The 26,481-nt window shown below is 37.9% G+C and overlaps 1 protein-coding gene across 2 annotated transcripts in view; it reads right to left on the reverse strand.

Moving 5' to 3' along the window:
* The window catches only part of MDFIC (MyoD family inhibitor domain containing), an 87,456-nt gene that overhangs the window by 9,490 nt on the left and 51,485 nt on the right, over positions 1-26,481 (reverse strand). For both annotated transcript variants that reach the window (XM_036328923.1, XM_036328922.1), the window contains exon 4: positions 21,306-21,581. In XM_036328923.1, coding sequence (XP_036184816.1) covers positions 21,306-21,581 — 276 coding nt within the window. The remainder of the gene's footprint in view (positions 1-21,305; positions 21,582-26,481) is intronic.

The raw sequence follows: 26,481 nt of genomic DNA on the forward strand, positions 1-26,481 counted from the left end.
ACCTCCAACCCCCACTTCCGGCCACTACCAATAATCTATTTATACCTATGAGCTCATAGTTGTGTTTCCTTTTTAAAAAATCCTATGTATATGTAAGATCATATGATATATGTCTTACTCTTTCTGACTTATTTCACTAAGGATAATGACACCTCAAGGTCTATCTATGTTATTGTAAATAGAATTTCCTTGTTTTGTTTGTTTGTTTTATGCCTGACTAACTATTGTACACATGTACCACTTCTTTGTTCATTCATCCATTGATGAACATTTAGGCTGCTTCCCTATTTTAGTTATTGTAAATAATGCTGCAGTGAGCACGGGGGTGCACATATCTATGAGAAATACAAAGAATTATGGGAAAATATTATGAACAATAATACGCTAAAAAACTGAAGTCTGGAAAAAAATGGATACATTCCTAGAAATGTACAATCTTCAAAAACTGAATCAAGAAGAAACAGAAAATCTGAACACACTGATTACAACCAATAAAAGCAAAGAAGCATTTTACCAAACATTCTTGAAATATATCTGAAGAAACTCAAAACACTAATTTCAAAGAATACATGCACTCCTATATTCATTGCAGCACAATTTACAATACTAGTAGCTAAGCTATGGAAGCAACCCAAATATTCAATACAGACGAGTGGGTAAAAAAGCTGTGGTACATATACACCATGACATACTAGTTGGCCATAAAAAATAAAATATTTCCTTTTGCGACAGCATGCATGGAGATAGTAGTAAGCTGAGTGAAATAAATGAGACAGAGAAACACCAATGTCTTACGATTTCAATGTCTTTTAAGTCCACCTGATTAAGACAGATGTTTCCTAATTGGTTTTCTGTCTGGATGATCTATCCATAAATTAAAGTGTGATATTAAAGGTCGCTATTATTCTATTGTTGTCTATTTCTCCTTTTACGTCTGTTAATATTCTGCTTTATGTAAGTAGGAGCTCTTATGTTGGGTGCATAAATATTTACAAATGTTATATCCTCTTGTTGGTCTGACTCCTTTATCATTATGTAATGGTCTTCTTTGTCCCTTCTTGTAGTCCTTGTTTTAAAGTCTGTTTTGCTTGATGTAAGTATTGCTATACCAGCTTTCTTTTGGTTCCCATGTGCACGGTATATCTTGTTCCTTCCCTTCACTATCAGTCTGTGTGCTCCTTACAGCTGAAGTGGACCTGTTGTAGGCAGCTTATAGAGGGGGCTTGTTTTTTGTTTCTTTGTGTGTGTGTTTTGTTGACCGCTTTACAGATGGCCCCCCTTTTTAATCTCTTTACCCACTCTGTCTGTTAACTGGAGGGTTCAGTCCATTTTCATTTAAAATATTTATTGATCAGTATGTTTCGATTCCTATCTATGTGTCTACTTCTATGCATCTACTACAAGTTTTTGCTGTGTGGTCAGCATAAGGCTTACATATAACAACAGTCTATTAACACTATTTGATTTCTTTAAGGCACCATCACAAGCCTCAGATAAACAGGACAGCGTGACATTGAAATTATAAGGTATGAATACCTCCACCTTAATTTACTGTGCAAACCATTTCAGAGCTAAGAAAATCTATGAACATGCTGTTTGCAAGTACTCTAAAACTGACAAAAGCAGATAAACAGCTTTCTCAGAGAATAAACATTTTTTGGCCTAACTATATTATTTTAAATTACAGAAAAGAAGATAAAAAATAAAAGCCCTCCCACTGAGCTGTTTCCCAACTCTCTGCACTCCATCAGGGCCACCCCCCATTGGGGTTTTCCTGAGTCACAGCTCATCACTTATGGTGGCAATTCAGACAAGCCAATGCTAGAATACCCGACTCCCCTCAATGCACAGAATCCCATAAGTGCCTGTGGTGGTTGTTGCTGTCCGTGTATTTGGTTTCGGTGAGACTTCTAACAACAGAAAAACAGCATTCTTGAGGGCACAAAAACAAAGATGTTTGAATTCATGTCACCCTGCCATCTTCATAAGTGGCAGGACAGCCAAGTATTATCTTACTTCTTAGGATCTAGAAAATTAAAACCTGTTTCTAGTCTTGACTGTGTCACAAACTGTCTAAGTGACCTTGAACAAGTTCCTTGACTCTGTCCATATGTATATAATGAAGGGGCAAATGATCTCCAAGTTCACTTCAAGCACTAAGTTTTTATGATGATATAATCTAATTTCTATAAACAGATTTTCAAGTCTGTGTAAAGGTCTTTTTTTTACCTTGAATAGAACCATTAGTTGTCTTAACACAACATTCAAAGCACAATTTAGAAGTTAATTAATGCTGTGCAAGCCGGTATGGCTCAGTTGGTTGCACTGAAAGGTTGTAGGCTCAATCCCTGGTAGGGGGTGTACAGGAGGCAGCTGATCAATGTTTCTCTCTCTCTCCCTCTCCCTCTATCTCTCTCTCCTTCCCTATCTTTCCCTCTCTCCCTTACTCTCTCTCTAAAAATCAATAAAAAAAATCTTTTTAGAAAATGGTTAATTAATGCTAAATACAAGATGACTTCAAGTTGGCTTAACCCTATGAGCAAATGATGAAATGGCATGTGTCAGGTGAAGAGAAAGCAAAGGTGGTCCCAGGCATTGAGGTAACTGTGCAAAGGCAAAAAGGAAGAATATGATTGTTTTTTGTTGAGGCAGAAAAAACCAGGTGCAAAGTCTGAAATCTGACATTTCGGAAACGAGGGGGCAGGGACACATTAGGGATGATACAGTGTCAGTGGGTCAGGCGGGATGACTCTGAGGAATATAAATGAGGTAGTGTTACCGGGAGTTGATAAGACACTGGATGAGGCAGTGGTGGGAAGAGTAAAGTGTAATGCCCTGATTTCTGGAGCCACTTACCACAGAAGACATAGAGAAACAAAAAGAGTTTGGTTTAAATGTGTTTAACATAAGACATAGTAAGTCTGAGGGTACTCAAATGGAGATGTCCAAGATGTGGCTGGAGACAGCGGTCTGGAGCTCGGTAGATAGACTTTAACAAGGGCATTGGGGGTGGCTCAGACTCTTACAAGGGACTAAAACGATTAAGCTACCCAGGGAGAATGCGCCAAGTGAAAAGAGAAGAGAATGCAAGGGGACGACACATTTAAGGGAAGGGCTGAGGAAGGGGGGTAGGCCGGGGAAAAGGAGTAGACCACAGGAAAAGGAGGCGCATGGAAGTCAGAGAGAAAAACAGTTCAGGCAGATTATGTCAAACACTGTTTAGCCAGAGAAATTTTAGTGATGTGATAGGGGTGGAAATGAATAGCAGAGAGACGAAGAGTGATGGGAAAAGGGGGAAGTAGAGACTGCTAAGGCAGATATACTTTTAAGAAATATGTGAAGAGAAAGCAAAGCCCGAAGAAAAACTACTAGGGATGCAGAATCAAGGTAGACATGTGCACAAACACTTACACACTCTCAGCACGGACACTGCTAGATAGGAAAGACTTGTGTATGTGTGCTGTTCTCTGGAAGAGGGTTAAAATGGGAGATGAAAAGGGCTACTCCACAGAATGAGTGGATGATAGACCTGCAGTAACAGGATGCTGCTACAGCAAGAAAGCAGGCATCTCTTCCTTTGAAATGGGAGGTAAAAACAAGTTCAGATTTAGGTAAGTTTGTAGGTGGAGCCCGAGGTAGAGAGACCCTGAAACATGGCTAGATGGCCTCTTCTCTCTGTGGAGAGTGCAAGCTTTGGAGACCTTCGTTTTTTTGTTTGTTTGTTGTTGTTTTTAAATATTGTGTTGCTCTTTAGAGAGAAAAGAAGGGAGACGGGGAGAGAGAAAAATCGATGTAAGAGTGAAACATCGATTGGCTGCTTCCTGCACACCCCCTACCGAGGATCCAGCCCACAACCCAGGCAAGTGCCCTGACCTGGAATCCAACAGGCAACCTTGCATGGGATGACGCCCAAACAAATGAGCCACACCGACCAGGAATCGGGGAGCCTCGTTTTAAATAGAGTAGCAACAAAATGCAATAGGCACTGTGGAAAATGGGAGAGGGTAGGTCTGCTTGTCTGCACAGTTCACAGATCAGCCCAGTACCCCAAAGAGAACCTGCCACAGAGCAAGCTCAGTAATGATTTGCTGAATGTGGTAAGGGAGTCTGAGCATCTAGCTCAGACCTGAGACCTGAGAGCACATATCGTAAGTGATAGTGATTTTCATGGACATCAAGGTTTCTTCAGTGGTGCTTAGCTGCTTGGTACAGACACAACTTGAAAAGACAGACAACCTAGATTTTTGATTCTGAAAGGTAGGTATGCCATAATGCAGGTCTTGGCACATTAGGAGATTCATCAATAAATCCAAATCTGAATAAGAAAGAAAATGTATGGGAGGACAAATACATATTAAACTGTATATATACTAGTGCCCCAGTGCACAGATTCGTGCACAGTGAAAGGAAATTAATTAGAAGGTGGCCAGTGGTGTGGGGCTGGGCAAGATGGGCCGGACATACCCTGGAGCCAACCTCCCACAGTCCCTCCCCAGCAGGCCGCACCTGGGGCAGCGCCACGGCTCAAAGAGTGTCTGTGAAGTGAGCGGGGTCCCTCTGGCAGGTGAGGTCCCTCAGCCTGGCTTGTGGGGATCAGGCCAAAACCAGCTCTCCGATGACATCCTCCAAGGGGTCCTGGATTGCGAGAGGGCAGTTCTTGGTTGATGCACCCCAAAATCAGGCTCCCTCCTCTCTGGTTCCAAGTTGTGTCACCCAAGAACCACCACTGCCAGGTCACTGCATCGAGGCAACTCCTGCGTTGAGGGTCTGCCCCTTGGTGGTCAGTGCGCATCAGACCTACTGGCCCGTCCATGGTCAGACACTCACTTAGCCTTTTATATACAGTATATAGATATTCAATTGAGATTCTCAAGAGCCAGTATGTTCATATTTATTTCTGACTAAAAGTGTATTCTTTAAAAATTAACAAAAAATGGCTCAGCTGGTGTGGCTCAGTGGATTGAGCACTGTCCCATAGACCAAGAGGTTCTGGGTTCGATTCCCAGTCAGGGCACATGCCTGGGTTGCAGGCTTCATCCCCAGTAGAGGGTGTGCAGGAGGCAGCTGATCAATGTGTCTCTTTCATTAATGTTTCTATCTCTCTCCTCCTCTCCCTTTTTCTCTATCTAAAAATCAATAAAAACATATTTTTTTTTTTTAAAAAAGTAAAAGGTAACAAAGAATGAAATGAAATGGCATTGCTCTACAGAATCTAGTACACTGGTCTGGGCACATGGCAACCCCTTCATTAACACCTGTTGACTTGATGAAATTCATTTGTATGGCCTGAGGCGAAGACTACTTTTGGCTTCACTTTAATGTCTCCTGTCACTCCCCAGGACAGTTTCTAGGAGATATCGACCACAGATGTTGAAAAGTTCTTTCTAGAATAACTACTCTTCTGTCATTCCAACATGCAATTTCGGCATCTCTCACTGAGCATAATTATTATAAAAAAATAAATTTTGACTTCGAGTGTTAGCTTTAAATTACGTTGTATTACCCAGGAGATCCAGTTCCTCCAGTTTGATGTCCCAATAAAAGTTAGAGCAGAAATTTCAGCAGGTTTAATATGTCTTTGGAAAACTTCATATTAATCCATTTTGCTGTTTTCTTCACCTTCCCCTCCTCCCAAATCTTGGATTTCTCAGTCCTCTCGGAGACAGTTATTGTTTATCTGTATGAATAATTTCCCATTCAAAATTGGGAATATGATTCATTTCCCTGAGCAAACTGTTTTATACTTATTCAATTTTGTTCTTCTAATTGCCTCTTATATCCACTGAGGGAATGTCTACCACCTTCTATTTTCCCTTTGATCAAGAGTAAAGAAGTAGAAAAGCCAGGAAAAATTACCAGGTCCCTGGGCTGAGAAGGTGGACCTTAGGCCACAGTATGTTGCTCACATCAGTTAAAATCCCTTTGGAAGACTTGCCGGAGAGCTCTGAAACAATTTCTCACCAGGCAGCTGGCTTCTGATACAGTTCCTCAGTTTTCTCCGGGACCTACTTATGGAGAGTTAGAAGATTACCCACATTGTGGCAGTTGAAAGCCATGAAGGTAATTTTCTCCATGTCTCTGCATCTATGCTTTGGTAAAGCACATCATTAAAATGTAAACATGACAACAAGAGTTAGTAATTTGCTATTTAGCATAGTTGTTTTTCTCCGTTAAGGTGCAAAATTGGATATGGCCTTTATTCTTATTTCAGTTTCACATGAGAGAAAAGTTATTTAAAAAAACTGTGTTCTTTGCATTATGAAAGCCACACAGAGAATGTAAGTTTATAAAACAAGTACATTACAAAAGATACTACTTACATTCTAAAGCAGGGCTAGAGCAGGTATTTTTGTTTTGTGTGTGTGTGTGTGTGTGTAGCACACACAAAAAAATATTATTTGTAAATGCATAAAATAAAACAAAAATAATTTCAAGGGAAACTAAATTATGTTGAAATAGCTTTCATAATATGAAAAGCTGAGGTAGAATAAGTATGTGCTTTTTAAAAACACATTAACAACAAGATCTTGTGGTGATCTGATAACTACTATAATTTTAAAGTAGTGATTAGCATAAAGGGTATTTCATGTTTTCTTCAATAACTGTAACATGATAAGAAAGTATCGGTGACAAAGTAACAGGTACTACTAATGCAACTGAAGGTTATAGCTTACACTTATAATTGAGGAAAATGTTACATTTCATTTAAAGTGTAGACGTTAATAGAATTAAGTTGTTTTTTTCTCATCAAAGTCACAAACCCCTCCCAAACCTAAAACCCGCTGAGTAGAGGATCATATATGAATCTTTCATAGTATGCGCAAACCTCCTATATAAAACATTTCATCTTGCAAGAGGGTTTCAGAAATATGGTTACTTTATACCAAAAGCTCCTCTATCCTAATTTATTCTATACTAGCTGAGATTTAAACAAATTAATTATAAAATATTTTCAAAAGTGTAATAGTTTAATACTATAATATATAAGTATTAAAATTAGTAAAAACATTTCTCAGTGACATTAATATTTCTCTTTCACTTCAATTATTTTTAGAAGTCAGGCAGGTTCTTTTTTATTTTTTTTGTTAATCTTTACCAGAGGATATTTTCCTTTTTTTTTTTCTTATTAGAGAGAGAGAGAGAGAGAGAGAGAGAGAGAGAGAGAGAGAGAGAGAGAGAGAGAGAGAGAGAGAATATAAGGGTAGAAGGGATGGGAAGAGACAGAGAGAGAGAAATACCGATATGAGAGAGACACATCAATTGGTTGCCTCCTGCAAGTACCCTGCCAGGGATCGTGCCTGCAACAGAGATATGTGCCCTTGACCAGAATCACACCCACAGCCTTTCAGTCCATCAGCCAATGCTCTAACCTCTGAGCAAAACCCACTGGGACAAAAATAACTTTTAAAAACCAAGTAATGAAGAAAACATACATATTCTGAAAGAAAAGAAATCAACTCTAGTACAATGACAATATAATTCAATCTAGAAAAAAATAATTATTTAAAAAGTCTTCCGTCTTAGAGATTTTTGGAGCTATTTCTTTTAAGCTATGTCATACTCTCAAACACACAAACTCAAATAAATCTATCTGAAAACATTATTATTGAAAATGTCATGAATCACTACCATTTGGGTTCTCCTAAATTGTAATAAATTGTTCAATGAAATCAGGCAAAATATCTAACTGAAATGAATCAGGATGGAGAGAAAGTATGAAAAAGAGAGAAATGAGAGGAGGGAGAAGTGGGAGTAGGGGTAGATGAGGAAGGGGGGAGAGAGACAGACAGATGGACAGACATACAGAAGGTATACTTGGAGTAACAACTAGGCTTGCAGGCTAAATCTTCAAAGATGAAAGCTTCTCCGAATAGCGCACAAAACATAGTCCTAGACGTGCAGGGCACCCTTTTGTTCCTTCTCCTTCAGAATCTTTCTTAAGACTCTATGTTCAAAGTTAATTTTTCCCTAATTATCTATTCTTAAATATTTTTGTGCTATATCGCCAGTTTGAATATATAGAGACAACGGAAGGGACACACACAAAGGAATTGAAATAATGTTGTAGTAAAACACTGGAGGTAAAGTAAGAAATGTATGAAGGCACTGAAGACAATTATTTAAAAAGTTTAAAATATAATATTACCAAAATAGTTTTAGTAAAAGACAAAGGAACATGAATATAATCCTGTTATGCTTATTTTGAATTTTCTCTTTCCTACACCATCCATGGGCTGAACACATGGCATTTGGACAGGAATTACAGTATGGATGACACAACAGCATTTTTTCAGTTCATCAGCTGATGTCAGCATTTATATTCTTCTATCCTCAAAAATGGAACTAATTCTTTCAAAGGTAAGACACGTTAGCTAAAGTGATAAAATGTAGGTAAAGTAAAATACGAAACATAAAGAAGATGTTCTGATTTATTGTGAGCATCTGAGAAAAAGTTTTACTGTGACTGGTCACCTCAAATATTTGAAGACAAAAATTATACTCAGTGAACAATACTCTGATACTATTTTCCCTGTGTACACGCTTGGTCAACTACAAGAGACTCATGAGTCATCAGCCAGTTTTTGTCAGAACATTCAAAACATCCTGAATATCCTGTAGCTCGTCTTCAAAACTTCCTTCTTTGAGAAGTATAATATTAAGCAATTTCTCATGCCATTATTGTAACTATGAAGTAACTTTTTGAAAACCTTCTAAAACACAAAGAAACTTTCATATATTTAACATCATTTCAAATCAATAACTACAACAGAGAGCACTTTATAAGGTATCTCCGCCCCTCTCGCCTACTCAAGGACATCCTTCTCCTGTATCATCAATATCTTCCCTTCATGGGCTCATTACCAGCAACACTCAGCCAATAAAATCCTATCCCTAAAAGCATCCCCCTGTAGCTTGCAGCCTTTCACTATTCTTTAGGAAAACTTCTTGAACAGAGTAGCTTACTCTTGTAACCTTCCATGGCTCTCTTTTCCTTCTCTCTGGAGCCCACTTCAATCAGGCTTTTGTCCCCATCACAAAAACAGAACTATGAAGGTCACCAATGATCTTCATAGGACAATGTCACTGGTCACTTCTCATTTATCTTATTGGACTTCTCATTTGCATTTGATACATGATCATTCCCTCCATCTTGAAACACTTTTTTTCTAAGCTGTCCCTTTTGTTGGTTCCTTCTCCATCGTGGCTTACTCATCCTCATTTTTTTCATGGTTCTTCCTTATTTTCTGACCTCTACGTATGGGAGTAGTTCCAGGCTCAGTTCTTGGAATACTTACCTTTACCTACTCCCTGGACAGTTCTTAACTCTGAGTACATATTAGAGTGAATCACGTGGGTAGCTTCTAAAGGAAGCTGATGCCTTGGCCCCATTCCATTGCATTCTGGGGACAAAACCCAGAAGTTCTTATTAAAATATGCAGGATGCCAGGGTTGAGAGCCCCAGTGCCAGGTGACCCCATCCACTGGACATTCTGTACTCTGAGGATTCACAAAATGTGCTGCAGATTTTTCCTCTAAACCTCAGACTCCTCTATCCAACCACCAGTTCCACACCATCACTTGAGTAGATCGAAATGGGCAACACAAATCCAACATGTTCCAAACCAAACTCCTGATCTTCCTCCCTAACCCTGTTCTTCCCACAGTCTCCCTTTCTCTGTTAATGGCAACTCCATACTTTCAGCTGCTCAGGCCAAAGAAGTTGGAGTCATCTTTAACCTCTGACTTTCTCTCACACTGCAATCTCATCCTTCAGTTGATCTTATTCTGCCTTTAAAGAACATCCATGTGCAACAACATCTCGCCACTGTCAGCTGGTCCAACCCTATCATCTCCCATCTGAATTCCTTCCTGCAAGTCACGGAGCAAGGCCTCCCTTCTTTTGCCCTTGTGTGCCTGTACAAAAAGCAGGTGACGCTCAAAAATGGTAAGATCAGGTAAGTTATCTTCTCAAAAGCTGCCTTTGCCTTCCTACTTCACTCAGATCAAAATCAAAACCTTGACTCATTAGCCCCCCCTATTATCTGCTCCCTTTTCAGTGTTCAGTTCTTAGAGATATTTGACTTTAGAATAAGATATCAAAGGTAACCAATGTCTGTGGTTATTTCCAGAAACAACAGAAGAGGAGTAGTATTCTGGCACCATCTTTCTTAAAAATTCTTGTCAGATTCTCAATGAAGCCCATGGACCAAAAATGATAAAAGCGCTGCATAAGACACAACCACAATTAATCAAAATTCCAATTTATTACAGGCTAAGTCTTAACCCTTTCAAGCTTTTTAATGTGGCTTATTCTTCACTTCACAAGCAAACATAAATTTGCTTTAAATACATTTTTAAATTAAGCTATAGCTTTCTATTTCTCTAAATTATGCAGTTATGTACTAACTCATCTTTCCTATACTTGTTTTTTCTAACTCTTAAAGTGCTTGTTTACTTGTTTATGTTTTATTTCTTTCCTAATACTACACTATGTGTAAAAGCTATTTTTAAATTCAATTAGGGGCCCTAACAATCTAAAGCATGAGACGCTATCAATTTCCATCAACTTGTGGTCCAAAACAAAGTCAGAAATTTGGAACTCAGAATCATAAACGGCTGCCCTGTCAATGCCTTCCATTCAAATGCAATTACTGCTCCTGGAATGAGGTGGGAGTAGGACGTGAGATAGGCTTTTAAATCATTTTAAAGGTTACATTTCCTCATACAAAGTTATTCCACAGAAGTTACTCAAAGGCTTCTAAGATTAATCAACCACTCAACCCACACAGAGTGGAGTCATCTAGGTTAACCATTCAGTAAAGACTTCCCTGGTTGCTCAGTTCTCTTGCTTTGATAATAGCTGTGCATTCACATAATTCAGTATATTGAACTCTGTATCTAAACTCTAAAGAAATAAAATGCTGGCTTGTCAAGAAAATATATTATTACCTTCTTAAAAATCTTCAAATGTTCAAATGTTCTCTCTTTCCTGAATTCCTTCTTAAACACACTCAAACCTTTCCCATGTTAAAACAAAATAATACAAAACAACCTCCCTGACCTGGACTTTGGCCTTTCTGGAGCAACTGTGTTTCCACACGTTCCATCACCCATATTATTCTGGATTCTCCATGAAAATAGCTCTTAACTAGGTAGCAGAATGACATCCACACTGTTAAATCCAATAGAATTATTTCAGTACTCACCCTACTGAAACTGTCAATAATATCTGGTGCAGTATCTGGTACAGTCCTTTTTTAAAAAATATATTTTTATTGATTTCAGAGAGGACGGGAGAGGGAAAGAGGTATAGAAACATCAACGATGAGAGAGAATCATTGATCCACTGCCTCCTGCATGCCTCACACTGGTGATCGAGCCCGAAACCAGGTCATGTGCCCTTGACCGGAATCGAAACTGGGACCATTCAGTTCGAAGGCCAGTGCTCTATCCACTGAGCCAAACCAGGTAGGGCCAGTCCTTCTTAAAACACTTTTCCCTGGCATCCATGATGTCACTGACCTTTTCAATCTGTTTCTTCTCTCACCCTGATAATCGTCCTACTCTCTTTGCCCTTTGACCTCTCCCCTAGACTGTCTTATTAGTGACATGGCCTCACTCTGACTTGCTCTGACATCATCTGAGGAGAAAAGTCTACTCAAGCTGAATGCACATTCCCACCCCACCAGACTGGCTAGCCTCCAGTGATCCCTGAGTCATGCCCTTTTCATCCATCTGACCTTTCCTCTTAAATCTCTATTCAGGAAAGCGCATTCAGATTACATTTCAACATCACTTCTATGAAAACAAATATAAATTAGTATGCTTGCTTCTAACTCCCTTGTTCAAGCTCCAGTGTATATTTTTATTTTCAAATGGTCTTGGATTGTGTATCACACTTGAAATTGAACAGGTTTAAAATGCCAACTCATGGTCAGCCTCAAACTCTATTCAGCTATTCCCCATAATTTCCTAATTTCTATATTTTCCCAACTAATTGAGCTTGAAAATTAATGACAGTCCTGTTCAGATGCATGTCTGACTGCTGCTCCACTTCTACTCAGAGTTAGCCCTGGGCTCAGACCCTTCACTCAATCCTGAAACTCTAAAAAAAGCCTTCAGAATCTCCATTACCCACACTTGGCACAGCTCTTTGTATTGAAAACAAACTTTCATTCTACAGAAGTGTGACTGCCCTAACTACCTATTACTATTTGGCCTAATAAAAACATCATCTCAACCTTTCATCACTGTACAAAGAAAAAATTAAAATCTTAGAGTATTAATAGGGTCATAAGATTTGTTCCATTCTTTCCATTTAGCCTACTATTCTGAAGCTGGGTTTCTAAATAGTCTCTTCACTCTGATGCCCCACACCCCAAAGCTTCCTGGCCAATCTATCTGTATCTCCATTGTTCTATTTCCTCCCCACCCATCTCCTGAGTAAACGCTAAGCTAATATAAATACTTTTGGGTACTGGCCTAAAACAGCTTGTCTACAAAACCAAAAAAACCAAAGGTGGAGTCCCGACATAACTAAGAGCATCTATCTCTTCTTCAACATGTGCTGGGAGCCGGTCCATGCTTGCTGTTTCAAGGGACCTGGCATATATGGCATACTGTTCTTAATATGTTTGCTCACCTTCTTGGCACTATGTGTTTTAACCAAGGTCTCTGAGAAAGGTTGTTTCCCCAGGTAGGGATTTTCCCCTGAAGTTAGGGAGGGAATAAAACCTCTTAACTAAGTGCCAGGTGGGTAATTAATCACTTTAACTACGAACAATCATGCTTAAGCTACATAATCTTTACTCCCTGGAATGGAGATAAGAAACGCCCTAACCTTTGTAATAGAGATTGGTAGGATTGAATCAACTGGTATAAATACAGATGTAATAAGACAGCAAGACACAGAACTTAGAATACAGAACCAAGAGAGACAGAACCTAGGCACAGAACCTACACAGAACGTTCTCTAGAGACAGAAGAACTTCGCTGGAGAGAACATGGCAAAAGATCCTGGACAGAAACTGGCCTCAGAACCTAGAGACAGAACCTAGCAAGAGAACATGGCAAAAGATCCTGGACTGAACCTGACTACAGAAATTGGCAAGAGAACCTGACTAGAACCTGGTAACTGAACCTGGCTGGAGAACCTGGACAGAACCTGGCTGGAGAACCTAGAGAGGAAACATGGCTACAGAACTTGGCTGGAGATCCTGGCTAGAGATCCTGGCTATGCTGCTGATCAACTGAACGCTGTCTCCGTGTCCTTCCTTCTTCGCCGACTCCATCCACACCTTTGGGGACCCCTGGACCTGCTGGGGTTGGACCCCGGCAAACATGGCCTGCAAAACTGTCGGCTATTATCAGAGAAGCACTCAGATTTGAGGCAGATTGGGAGGTGTTTCTGTGTTACAGATGTTAAATTGTATGTATTTCAGAACCTTATAAAATCTTTTCTTTGCTCCTCATCAAGTGAACAGGTATAACAATAATTTACTGTCAGGAATAAATTATATAGTTAACCTATTTTCCTAAAGGATGTGCATTTAAATATTTACTTTCAACCCTAAATTAACACTTACCACTTATACATACTTTGGATAGAAAATTGTTTATTTTTTAAGAACAGATGATTAAATGTTTCAAATAAATATGATTTATAATTGCAGAATGAATATAATCTGACATATTCAACTTTGACCATGCCTGCTCTCCCTACACATACACACACCCTACTCTTTGTATTACTGTTGTTCCATGTAGTTTGTTGGCTGAGCAGTGAAATGTATTAAAATCCTAGTTTTCAATGAACTGGCAAATATTGCATCAGAAAACAGAATTCTAAAGATATTCTAACATGGAATAGAAGACACTGTGCCTCAGAAAACACAACAAAACAGAACATCATCCAAGCAAAATAAGTATTTTGAGGAATGCAGCAACATTATCTTGCAAAGTCCCAGAAAATTGGTTTCTGGGACATCAGATTATTATACAATGGTCATATGATAAAGTCCCATTTATCCTTCTACTAAGATACTAATACTTGTACAGTTACAGGCAAAACTGAGAAGTTTGTTTGTTTTTTTTATTGTTTTGTTTGTTTATATTTTTATTGGAGGGAGAGGGAGAGAAACATCAATTGGCTGGCTGCTTCCTGCACGGCCCCTACTTGGGATCAAGCCTGCAACCCAGGCATGTGCCTTGACCTGTAATCTAGCCAGCAACCTCTCAGTGCATGAGATTAGACTCAACCAACTGGGTCACAGGGGCCAGGGCAACACTGAGAAGTTTTTATGGGGAAAAATGAGTAAGATTTTGTAATACTACTAAAACTAAGAATGGATCATTCAATTTCAATTTTCTAATTTTTTTTTTAGGATTTGGGAATGCATATTTGAAAAACATACAGAATAATGAGAACCCTTAATGGGGTAGTAGGCAGGAGTTCTGAGTTCTAATCCTGTCTCATTTGAGTTTCTTTCTCCCTTCCTTAAGCTCAAATATTAACACTCCCCTTTACCTCTCTTTGAGGATTTCAGCTCTTCTGAGGTTTCAAACATAACATCAAAGAAGAAGTATAGATGTTGTCCAATTTATATTCCTTTCTTACTTCGGCATTTACTGAACACTCACTATAAACCAGGTACTAGGCTGTGTGCTGGAAATGAAGAGATGAATAAGACAAAGTCTTTGCCTTCAATGAGATTTTTAGTGCAGAAAGACCAAAAAAACAGGTCAACTTTGGTATTATTTTGTATGTGGCACGTACTATAGGGACCCAAAAGAGGGACAATTAGTCTAAAATTGGGGCATCAGGATATGATGCCTGAGTTGAGGTCTGAAAAAAATGTGCACAGATCAAGAAGGCAAAGAAAGCTATGAGAACATTCCAGTCTAAAAAGAAGCAAAGGCACTCAGCTGTGTCACTTAACCATGTGTGCAGGGACCTCTACGCCTTGCAGCAAAGGCACAATTTCAAGTTCAAGGAGTTAGGTCAGAGTTTGTAGATGATGCGGAAAGAAAAGGAAGCCGTTAGGTCAAAAATATATATTTTTACCATTTTATACCAGTGATTCTCAAGGAAGGAGGGGGCGGGACATGTGTGAACTACCTAGTGGGCTTTTCAAACTGTCCTGCTCCACTGTGGTCCATCCCTTTGATGGCTGTGCACCCCATCTGGATTGTCTCCCATAGAGTCACGGCTGTCCTCCTCCTTACTGAGGGTATGAGGCCTGTCCCCATGGTATGTTGTGAAAAACAGCTACACTATGAACACAAGGGTAAATATGCTGAAAAGAAGGGAGAGAGAAGTCTAAAAAGGAGACAGAGAAAGATCACAGAGATTAGAAGCCAAGAGAATAGTTTAAAGAAAGGGAAGGAGAAAGAACCAGTAAAATCAAAGGACTGGGCTTAAGTCTCCCCATATGTCCAAAGACTTCCTAAAGAGCTTGTTAGCATCACAAAGTCATCACGTCTAAAATCAATTCATCAGCTTTATCTATGGTAATAATTCTTACATAATTGAGCTAAAGAATTTCTGCAGTATGGAGAGAATAGAAAGTATAAGCAATGGTTCTCAACCTTCCTAATGCTGCAACCCTTTAATACAGTTCCTCATGTTGTGGTGACCCCCAACTATAAAATTATTTTCGTTGCTACTTCATAACTGTAATTTTGCTACTGTTATGAATCGTAATGTAAATATCTGATATGCAGGATGTATTTAGGCGACCCCTGTGAAGGGTCGTTGGACCCCCAAAGGGGTCACGACCCACAGGTTGAGAACCACTGGAATGTTTCAAAAAAATATACTGTATACTAGATATAAAATGATGGCCTTTGAAGAAGTCATATATATCTAGCTACATAGCTTCCAAATACAGGGCATCCCAGGCTGCCTGTCACTGTCTTTCTTACCTTTCCAGTCTCATTTCTCCTAATTTAGCTTCTTAGCAACAACAAATGGTTTATGGTTCTCTGAACAAAATACATGATGTCATAAACTCCTTCAGCCTTAAATGCCTCCCTCAAATCCCTAACCTAATCGTATCTTTCAGGTCTCTATGGAAGCATTGCCTTCTCAAGGAAGCGAACATTCCTGACCCCTCCCAGTGTGCTCCTTAATGATGATGATGCAAACAGAAGCTAACATTCCAAGTATTTCCTCTGGGCCAGGTTGTGTTCTAACTCCACTAAATGCAATATCAACTAAACTCCTCTTCACAGCAATCCTATGAAGTAGGTACTAACAATATCCCCAGTTTATAGATAAGACACTGACACATAAAGAGGTTAAGAAACCTACCCTAGGACATATCACCAGTCAGTAGTAAAGCCAATTTCTGCACCCTAGCAGCCTGGTTCCAGAGCCTGTACTCTAATCACTAGGGCATACTGCCTCTGTGTGATTCGGTATTGCTATGTATACGATATTCCTGATTCTCTTGTTCAGCATCTGTGGGCAATGAGCTGCTGGGATTGGCTATGCATTTCTTTATAAATACTAAATCTGTCAACATGAAGGGTCTATTATCCAAGATTCCTGAAAAGCATAAAATCTCTTCTAAAAATATCTTTGTTGAAATTGAATTTTTATGAAACTATATAGCTATAGCTGGGACACACCTAAAATGTGTTAGGATTTGTCATTCCTATGATAAGTAGCTTAGAATCTAATGAAAACCCTTGGTCATTTCAATGTCATATACTATTAATTATTTCAAAGGTCAAGAATCTTAAAACATTTAATCTTAAAACTACATCTGGGTGATACAATCAGAAAAGTAAAGTATTTTGAAAATATTTAATTAAACAAAACAAGAAGAAATCTACTAATTAAAAAAAACCTTTAAATAAAATGTGTATTTTCCCACATGGTACTTTTTTTTCTACTATATATGAAGTACTTTTTTAAAATAACGTTTTTTTAAATGAACATGTGCACACATTCTATTTTTCAGTGCTAGTTTCACAAAGGAGTAGGATAAAGTGATTTGGAATAAAAATTTTATCACTTACTAACTCCTGGGAAACTCTTTGAATCTAATGTAATGGGCATTGCTGTAAATTAACAACAACAAAAAAAAACTCATACACAGTCCAGTCTTTCAATAATTTAGAGTCTTATAGGGAAGAAAACAAAAACCAGGTATAGGTGTGAGAATTGTTTTAAAAATTTAGTAGGTAGTGCTTCAAAACAAATCTATATAGTAATAAGAAGACCCCTGTCTCAAGCACAGTTGTAACACCAGTTTCTGATGTGGCGGTGGAATAGCCAGTAAACTCGCTTTCTCTGAGGATTTTATAAGCAAAAATATGAGTAGTCAGTAGCATAGGTGTGGAGCCAGAATTGTCTGGGTTTACATCTCAATTCTATCACACACCAATTGACTTTGGTGGCTTCACTTAACCTCTCTGTGCCTCAGTTTCCTTATTCACAATTTGCTAATTACATATTGTTCACAGAATTACAGTGCTGTTGGGAGGATTAAATGACTTCATGTGAGCAAAGCAGGTAGAACAATACCTGGTACACAGAATGAATCTAAGTAACTAACTACATAAATCAAGACAACTTAAAAAGGAGAATCTGATGGAGCACATGTCAGTCTATGTGTACTCAAGCCTTAGTGTACCCACAGTGAAAGACAGATTGGACATGGACAACAGGGGGATGGGAGCATGAGTGTGTGTGTGTGTGGGGGAGGTTGGGGGTTAATGGGGGGGATGAGGACACATTTGTAATACCTTAACTAATAATAATAATAAAAAAGAAAAGAACAGAAACGAAAGACAGATTAACACATGTCACCAACCCACTATCTCAATCATGGGGCTGGGTCAATCCTTACCTTTGTATAAGCAATGGACCGCCATATCTTAGCGGTCTTTTCCAAACTTGATCAGCAAGTTTAGTGCTCTTACTAAAACACTGTGAAATGATTAAATATGTAAATTCCATCAACGGAACCACAAAATGCCCCTTTACTTGTCAATAGTATTTATGTGCAATACATACAAAGTCGCAACCAGGAACACCATTTATTCGGAAAAAAACACACATGGTCAAACTGGGCATGGGTAGCTAATTTTGAAGTCCCCAGTTAATATTATTTTACTACTCATTTGCTCATTTTACTGTAAGAAGAAGAGACATAAGTGATGAAGACTAAAGAAAAACGTAAAAAAAGAAAAACATAGAACTGAGAAAATTTTAGCTATTAAATCTCCCCATTGTTATTGTATTTTATTGACAATATTACAGGTGTCTCCCATTCTCCCCCTCTGCCCCCCTCCAACCTGCCCCCACCCCACCCCACCTTAGACCTTCACCACATTAATGTCTGTGTCCATGGGCTATACATATATGTTCTTTTTGTCTAATCTCTTCCCGACCCCCACCCCCAACCCCCTCCTCTCTGAGACTGTAAGTCTGTTCCATGTGTCCACACCTCTGGAGCCCGTTCAGGACTTGCTGTCCTGGAATCCAGATGCTATGTCTGTTCATCAAAACCCTTCCTGGTATTGCCCTATTCTATTCCAAGGTATGAGATTTCTTCTCAACCAAGGACCCCAAACGTTCTATACAGCAAGAGACCTGTGTGTAGAGTTCATGAGGCAGCGTTGCTGAAAGAACTGAATCATAGAATCTTGGAACTGAAACTTACTTTGGGAATTCCTAATCCACACCTTTCACACCATTTTATAGAAAAAGCATCCCCCAGGAAACCCAAGTCCCCTAGCTAGCTGGCAGAAGAGCTGAGGCTGTTTTCCTTTTAATTTGCCATCTACCAGTCTTATGCTTGTTTGTTTAACTACAGTGAACTGCCAAGGAAACAGACTTAAATTTAAAACTAAAAATCAGAAAAAAACAACACAATTTCAGGTCACAACTTTAAATAGTAGCAAAGAAAATGAAAACACCAAACTCTGAGTAAAGATGTACCTGGACAATGGCATTTTCATCTAGATTCAAGCAATCAATATAAAATAAACCTACAACTGGCTAAATGCTATAGCTTAACAGCAAAGTTATGAGTAGGACACTGTACAATATATTTAGTCATCTTCATTTGTGCTTCATACTTCTCATGCCCCCAAGCCCCGTCTGGGACAGAACTTGTGAAAATGTCAGGATTACGAGGGACTCACCATCCATATATTTGTGGTGAACCATAAGCATGAGTGTATATGTAAGAGGGAGAAACAAGGATGGAAAAAGGAAGAGGGTTTATAGAACTATATATCATTTATATATATTGATTTTCCTCTTTCTTCATATGTTGCTTATGAAGCTGCATTCTTACATCAGAAATAGATTCACACATGATATTAAAAGTAAGCAAATAATAAAAACTTTTATTAAAATGCCATAAGCAATTTCAAGTGGGATTGATATGCAAATATTACTATTCTTTATAATAAGTAAATAGCAAATGGAAAATAAGAGGTTTGGGACATAATAAGCAAATTCAAATGCAAAAAAAACAAGTAGATTTCAATTGCATCCAATTATTTCACCCAATCACCTAAAAATGAAGATCTTCTCAAGAAAATTGCATTGCCTTTCCAACTCCTTGGAGATCCAGTTTAGTTAACAGCCTAACTATGCTTCAGAGATGACCATGTAGCTAACATGTCAAACTAATTTTAAAGTGTCAATCATGTTCCCTTCAATCTAATTAGTTTGGAAAGTAGTGTCACTGACCTGGAACCATGCAGACCCTTTATTATCATATTATTTGATCAACCTAACACTTTATCTCAGTTGAATTTGAGACACCTGTAACCAAAATGTAATATCCTTTCTCCCATACATTACTGGTTAACTCTCTGTACAATTTTCTATTTACAACTCAATTTATCTCTATAAATAAGCACAGCCAATTTCACAGAGACATCCACAGAATTTCCCTTATTTAAGATTTCCTGGCAATTAAAATAGAAATGTAAAGGGAATAACAAAAATATATACGTGTCAGGTGGAATATTTGAGATTTTTTGAAGCTCAAGAACAGCTAAAAGTGGGAAAGAGGAAGAATGGAATAACTCAGATATGCCAGGAGAAATCTGGAACCTTCAATGTGGGAGACGACTATTCCTTTATTACTATAATACAGCAAGCCATTTTTATTTAAAAAAAAAAAAGTCTGTACGTTTAAAACCCAATGTCGTCACATGGGTTTATGTTATAATAAAGAAAAGGTTTCTCAGGTTCATCATATTTAACCCGACTTTAATCTGACCAAGTGCAGGATGAGGCCCAGTTGAAGGAGGTAATAACTAGTTCCTGAGAGGAGGTAAAGGCCAGACCACAGTGAGCCTGGAATGGGGTGGGCGGCTGGAGGATGCTAGTCACTCAAGCAACAGAGATCACCTGGCCCTCTCCCTGGCAAGAAAATAAAATGACCAAATAATCCTTTTCTGGCTTTGTTTTGCATATCTAGGAACTGATTTGCAAGCAGGTGATCTTACCTCTGAACCACAGAATAACATATGAAGCCAGGAACAGAAAAAATAATCACATACGTTTGTGTGCCACCACAACGCCGTGTTCATATTCTTAAATGTGGTATGAAAAAAGTACGGAACAGTGGCTCCCAACCTTATTTGGCCATGCCCCACCTAAGCATCTCTAAAATCCTGATGCCCCCCTCGCCCCCCTCCCCCCACTGTAACATATAATTCACGTGGAGGAAGCCTAGCAGGCCATTAACTTGGTCTAAACAAGCTTCCAAAGAACATGGCATCCATGAAAGAGAAAAAGAAAAGAACGAAAGGGACAGCTGAAGTACTGAAGAAGAAATCACTAAGCAATTGTTTTAAAAATATCATAATATGAAGTGATGTGAAGAAATAGCAAATAAAGTTTCAAAACATATAATAGAGAACTTAAATACATAAATATGTCACAATATATATTTATATCCTGTATATGAGGCCTTAGAACCATAAGAAATGCAAAAAATTCAGTTAATAGCTCATTCTTGAATTGCTCCCCTTAAAAGTCAAATTGCCCCCCTGTGGGGCATGGGCCCCATGTTGGGAACCACTGGTCTAGAAGTTATATTTAAAGTAATGACCATTCCCTCTAGCAGACAATAAGCAGGATGTCAGCTGCCCAGGCTTCCTTTCACAGCCTGTGTTCTCCTTTGGGGACTGAGGCTGCATTTTACCAAAATCCCCATTTGTCTTACAAATAAGTGAGATTCTTCTTGTAGATTTGCTTGAAAAAATAATTATTAGTGAATATGATTTCACACATGGTCAAGCAAAATATGTATGTATCTCAAACTTACCTTCAGGTGAGGAGCCTGGCTTTTGGGAAAAGACTGCATTCACTTTACTCTTCTTATTGATATCACTATTTACAGACAAGCTGGACTGAATTTTTCTATGCATTTTTTGGGAAACAGGTGCTGAAAGTCTTCGATTCTCCACAGACACATGTTTGACTCCATGGTGAATTCCATTTCCGTTGCTCAGACTTTTGTGGCAGTTCTTTGTCTTGTCTATGTCCTCCTCACTTGGTTCTTGTGCTGAAGTTTGAAGCTGAGGCAAGCGCTGAGGTTGGGCTAAGTTAAAAAGTAGGAAAAGTTTATCACGTTAAAAAAGAAATTAATATTTTTAAATAATCCAAATACACTCAGTAACAGACTGTTTTAAATTTTATCCATGATACTAAAAATGAAAGCAAAAATAAAGTAAAATACTAATACATATGGGTATAATAATGATTGGAAAATATCCTATCCTATATAATAAAAGGCTAATCTGCAAATCAACTGAACAGCGGAACAACCGGTTGCTATGACGTGCACTGACTACCAGGGGGCAGAAGTTCAATGCAGGAACTGCCCCCTGGTGGGTCAGTGTGCTCCCACAGGGGGAGCACCACTCAGCCAGAACCAGGCTCACGGCTGGTGAGCGCAGTGGTGGTGGTAGGAGCCTCTCCAGCTTCCGCAACAGCCCTAAGAATGTCAGACTGACTTAGGCCCGCAGGGAGCGCAGGCCAGGCTGAGGGACACCCCTCACCCCTGAGTGCACGAATTTCGTGCACCAGGCCTCTAGTATAACAGAAATAATAAAGAATAAATGTAGAGAAAATATCCTTACTAAAGGGGAAAATGAGAAAGGGAGTCATCAAAAGTGACTTTATGAAAGGGGCATAAAAACAGAAGGGAAAAATGTTTTGTTTTTAAGAAAATTGAAGTTAGAAATCTGAAAAAACAATTTGACACTCATTCAGAAAAAGTGGATTCTTGACTGGCTTATTTCACTTAGCATAATGCTCTCCAGTTCCATCCATGCTGTTGCAAATGGTAAGAACTCCTTCTTTTTTACCACAGCGTAGTATTCCATCATATAGATGTACCACAGTTTTTTAATCCACTCATCTGCTGATGGGCACTTAGGCTGTTTTCAAATCTTAGCTATGGTGAATTGTGAAATAAGCCAGTCAGAGAAAGATAAATATCACATGATCTCACTCATTTATGAAATATAATGAACAACATAAACTGATGAACAAAAATGGATCCAGAGACAGAGAAACATTGATCAGACCATCAAACCTTAGAGGGAAAGTAGGGGAGGGTGGGGTTAAGGGTGAGAGATCAACCAAAGGATGTGTATGCATGCATATAAGCCTAACCAGTGGACACAGACAACAGGGGGGTGAGGGCATGAGTGGCAGGGATGGGGAGGTAATGGGAGGATAAGGACACATATGTAATACTTTAATCAATAAAGACATTTTTTAAAAAATTGAATTATTTTCTATGTACCAGGTCTTCTTTCTGGTGCCAAAGACACATTATCTCGCTATCCCTGATAATGGTTAACTACTCCATTATCTTTTGAAATAAAAGGAAAAGAACAATGGATTCGGGGATGAAAGCTGGACAGTATAGAGAAATACTGCGGGTGCAGCGTTCGATGCCCACTTCCCAGCAGACCATGGGGCCAACAGTGCAGCAGTGAGGTTTTCATTAGAGAAGCCCCTCTGAATGTACAGGCACAACCCTTAGCTGGGTAACTCTTGGGAGGATCTCTGTGCTGACAATAGATTTTTCATTTAAATTAGCCAAAATGGATTCTGGGTATTGAAGCTTAGAGCTCTGATCTCCCCCCCCAAAAAAGCTATCTGTTAAATAATGAAATTATTTACTAATATTCTTAAGCAATGCTATCAATGAAAGCATTTCTTCAGTTAAAAACAACAGTAACAGTAAAAACATTCATTGTCAAAATTTACTTTTATAATTTCCTGGAATTTCAGATTCTAAAACTGCTGTTATAATTAGTCTTTTTAACTTATGATTATGAACAGTTAAAAAATATAAATTAAGTCTAAATACTAAGAATTCTTCAACTTAGAAAACATAATGTATGAAAGTCACAACAGTTATACTGGTACATGGCATTGATCATGTCTAAAGGGGACTGATTATCTGTGTTCTAGGGACTAGCTAAGACTTGGTATATATTTTTGACAAAGAGGACAGTTTGCATTTGAGTAGGGCTTTAGCACACATTGTTTACTTCTGTCCTTGTTCAATATCAAAATATTCTATTTATGAATGTACAGATTTCAAGAAAAAGACAAATTTCTTTTACTTAATAAGCATGGTTTCACATCAAGTCTATTAACATTAATACCTGATTTATAAAATTAATATATGACTCCCTCTTACCATTTTTCAGTTATTTAGTAAAGAACAAAGGAGAATAATTGTCAAAAATTAAATATTTGTGAATATAACAAATTAATAGTAAGATATATCAAAATATTTTTTTCTCCTAACTTCTGATGAAAAGAAGAGGTTACTTCTCTACGTAAAAGCTCTACACACCCTTCTTCTAACTAAAATTGGCAGTCCAGGCATCTGCAAAAGGAGAGCTATTTCTTATGGGTGAGTAACCATTTGATCTAGAGATTAATTTGCTGCTCCTGTAACTCCTTGTATCAAGGAGAATGACATCCTAATGACTGCTATTGAACATAAAGCTAGTTATACATATTTATTTAAAGGGATGCCAAAGAAGACAGTTAAAGAGAGTTAAAACTAATTTGGTGTTCTTTTCAGAGCACTTTCCAGTAATCTCGCCAATAAATGGAATGTGTTGGGCCACTTTTTCTCTGAAAATAACTCAAGCAATCTGAGAGCTCAGTTAAGTTGAAATGTCATTGACCAATGTTGGGGAGACTTCTTATCAATCAAACATGTACTGTCATATTCCATACTCTAAGATAAATTTAAAATCACTATGTACTGGTAATAGTTAAATGTTCTCAATAATTAAAAATAAAGATGGTAAAAGAGAACTATATCTTGCCACCAAATTCTAAAATGGACAGATCCTGTCTTTTTCTATGAAAACTGACTATATGCAAATTACTGGATATGGCTGGAGTGATATTCTAACACATCCTTAATGATTTGCCTACATTTCAGTTTTCAATATGATACCTATTTTGGTTGGCAGATAAAGAATAGTACTTTAATTTTTGTTTCACTGTCACCTAATTATTTTTGCTATAGTTTGTATTATGATCTAGTAACCAAGTATTATCTCTTCATTTTAATTTTTTCACATTAAAACTTTCTTAGTTTTATGATTTTGTCAGATGCATGCACTATATAAGTCAGATTAAAACTGGATAAATCCTAGATATATTAGATATCTCAACAGACATTTATTTTCACTTCCATTGATAATTTTTCACGGATGTCATTTGAATCTTACAGTGAAATTCACCTGTAAGTCAGAAACATGATTTTATTCTTGGATAAAGAACAAAAACATCTGATTAAAAAAAAACCATAACTACTTGGCTTTAGACAGATTTCTTTTTCTTATTGTGTAAAAGTTGTGTATGGCTTTAAAAAAAAAAAGCAACATGCTAATATGGGAACGACAACACAATGCCTCTTAAAACACTAGTGATGCCTAGGGACCCGCGCTCTCCCTTTAACGATCCACTGCTCTCATTCAGCTGTCTTTCTTTTTTCAAATCTTTACATATGTGACAGCTCTCAAAAGTAGACCATAGACCATCTGGCATTGTCAGAGGTGTAACTTGTGCAAATTCAGCTCTATTGGGAGCGCACTGCTATCTTCTGCCTGCGTTATAAAGGGACAATAGAATGTAGAACTTAAGATTTGTTTTGAATTATTCATTTTTAGCCTGTATATTCAAGAAATTTTACAAACTCTGCATTTTGTACTACATAATCGCATGCGTTAAAGGTACAAAGAAACTTTTTGACACCTTTTTTCTACAGAAAGCTGGCATTTTGTTTGATATGTGAACATTCGGGCATCGGTTATATCATTCTAAACAGGCTGGAGGCTTCTACAAAAGACCCCATTTTAAACTTACTCTATATGGGCAAAAAAATGTATTCTTGATATTCAGTAACAAATGCAAAACACATCAAAAATTTAAATACCAGTTATATGAACATTCAGCATCTTCAAACCTTGATAGCATTGGTAACCCGATTATCATATGTATTGTAAAGAATTTTTTTTAAATCATTGCTCATACAATGCAGCATGATTGTAAGTTTAAGATCCATAATGAATAGTTACAAATGTCTTAAGAAACCTGTGCTTTCTAGGTTCAAATGTTTTCAATCAGGAAGGAAGCCAATAGAATTAGATCTACTGATTTTCAATAATAATAATAAATATGGGAGTAATGAGTCAATAGCATGAAATTCTTTTGATAATTTTTTTTTAAAATGTGTGATATTGTAGCTTAGTAATAACTATACTTGGAACTGTGCCTACTGGAGAAGCAACAAAAGCAACATTTTTCCATGGCATATAATCTATTACCATGTGCAAATCATCTGCAGTTGCTGGTCTCTTTACATAAAATTTAATAAAACTACAAAGAATTATGCCATTTATTTCAAAAGGTCGTTGTACAAAAAAAAGTCAAAATTAAAACCTTAGAATTTAAAATAGTCAGGAACAAAATGATCTAAATAGAATATTTGGGGGAAGGGGAGTAAAAATGACTTGATGCAAACTGAAATTATTTTTCCCAAAGATGGTTATAAGCTTTTACTGGGTACCCAGTAACTCTGCTACTCTGAAGTCACTATGAGACTGAGACAAACACAAACACACACATAAACACACACACAATGGTAGAGATTTTATTTATATACACACATATATAAAACAAAACTTTTATTATGTATATATAATGCACGTATGTACAACAATATGCACAAATATAATAAAACTATATTACTGTATTTAATATTGTAATGTAAATTTAGGCTAAAATAAATGTGTTAATGCATAACCCTGCTCATCAGCTTGTTGCAAACCTTTCTCAGTGGGCAGATGCTGAGTGGCTTCTGCATCCTAACACCTACACAGTCTGGAAGCTCCTGGCATTTTTCTACCTCCGTCTCCTTAGTTCCACTCCAAGGGATTCCAGAAATTTTGTAT

Source organism: Myotis myotis, unplaced genomic scaffold (genome assembly GCF_014108235.1).
Source record: "Myotis myotis isolate mMyoMyo1 unplaced genomic scaffold, mMyoMyo1.p scaffold_m19_p_11, whole genome shotgun sequence".
Classification (NCBI taxonomy): Eukaryota; Metazoa; Chordata; class Mammalia; order Chiroptera; family Vespertilionidae; genus Myotis; species Myotis myotis.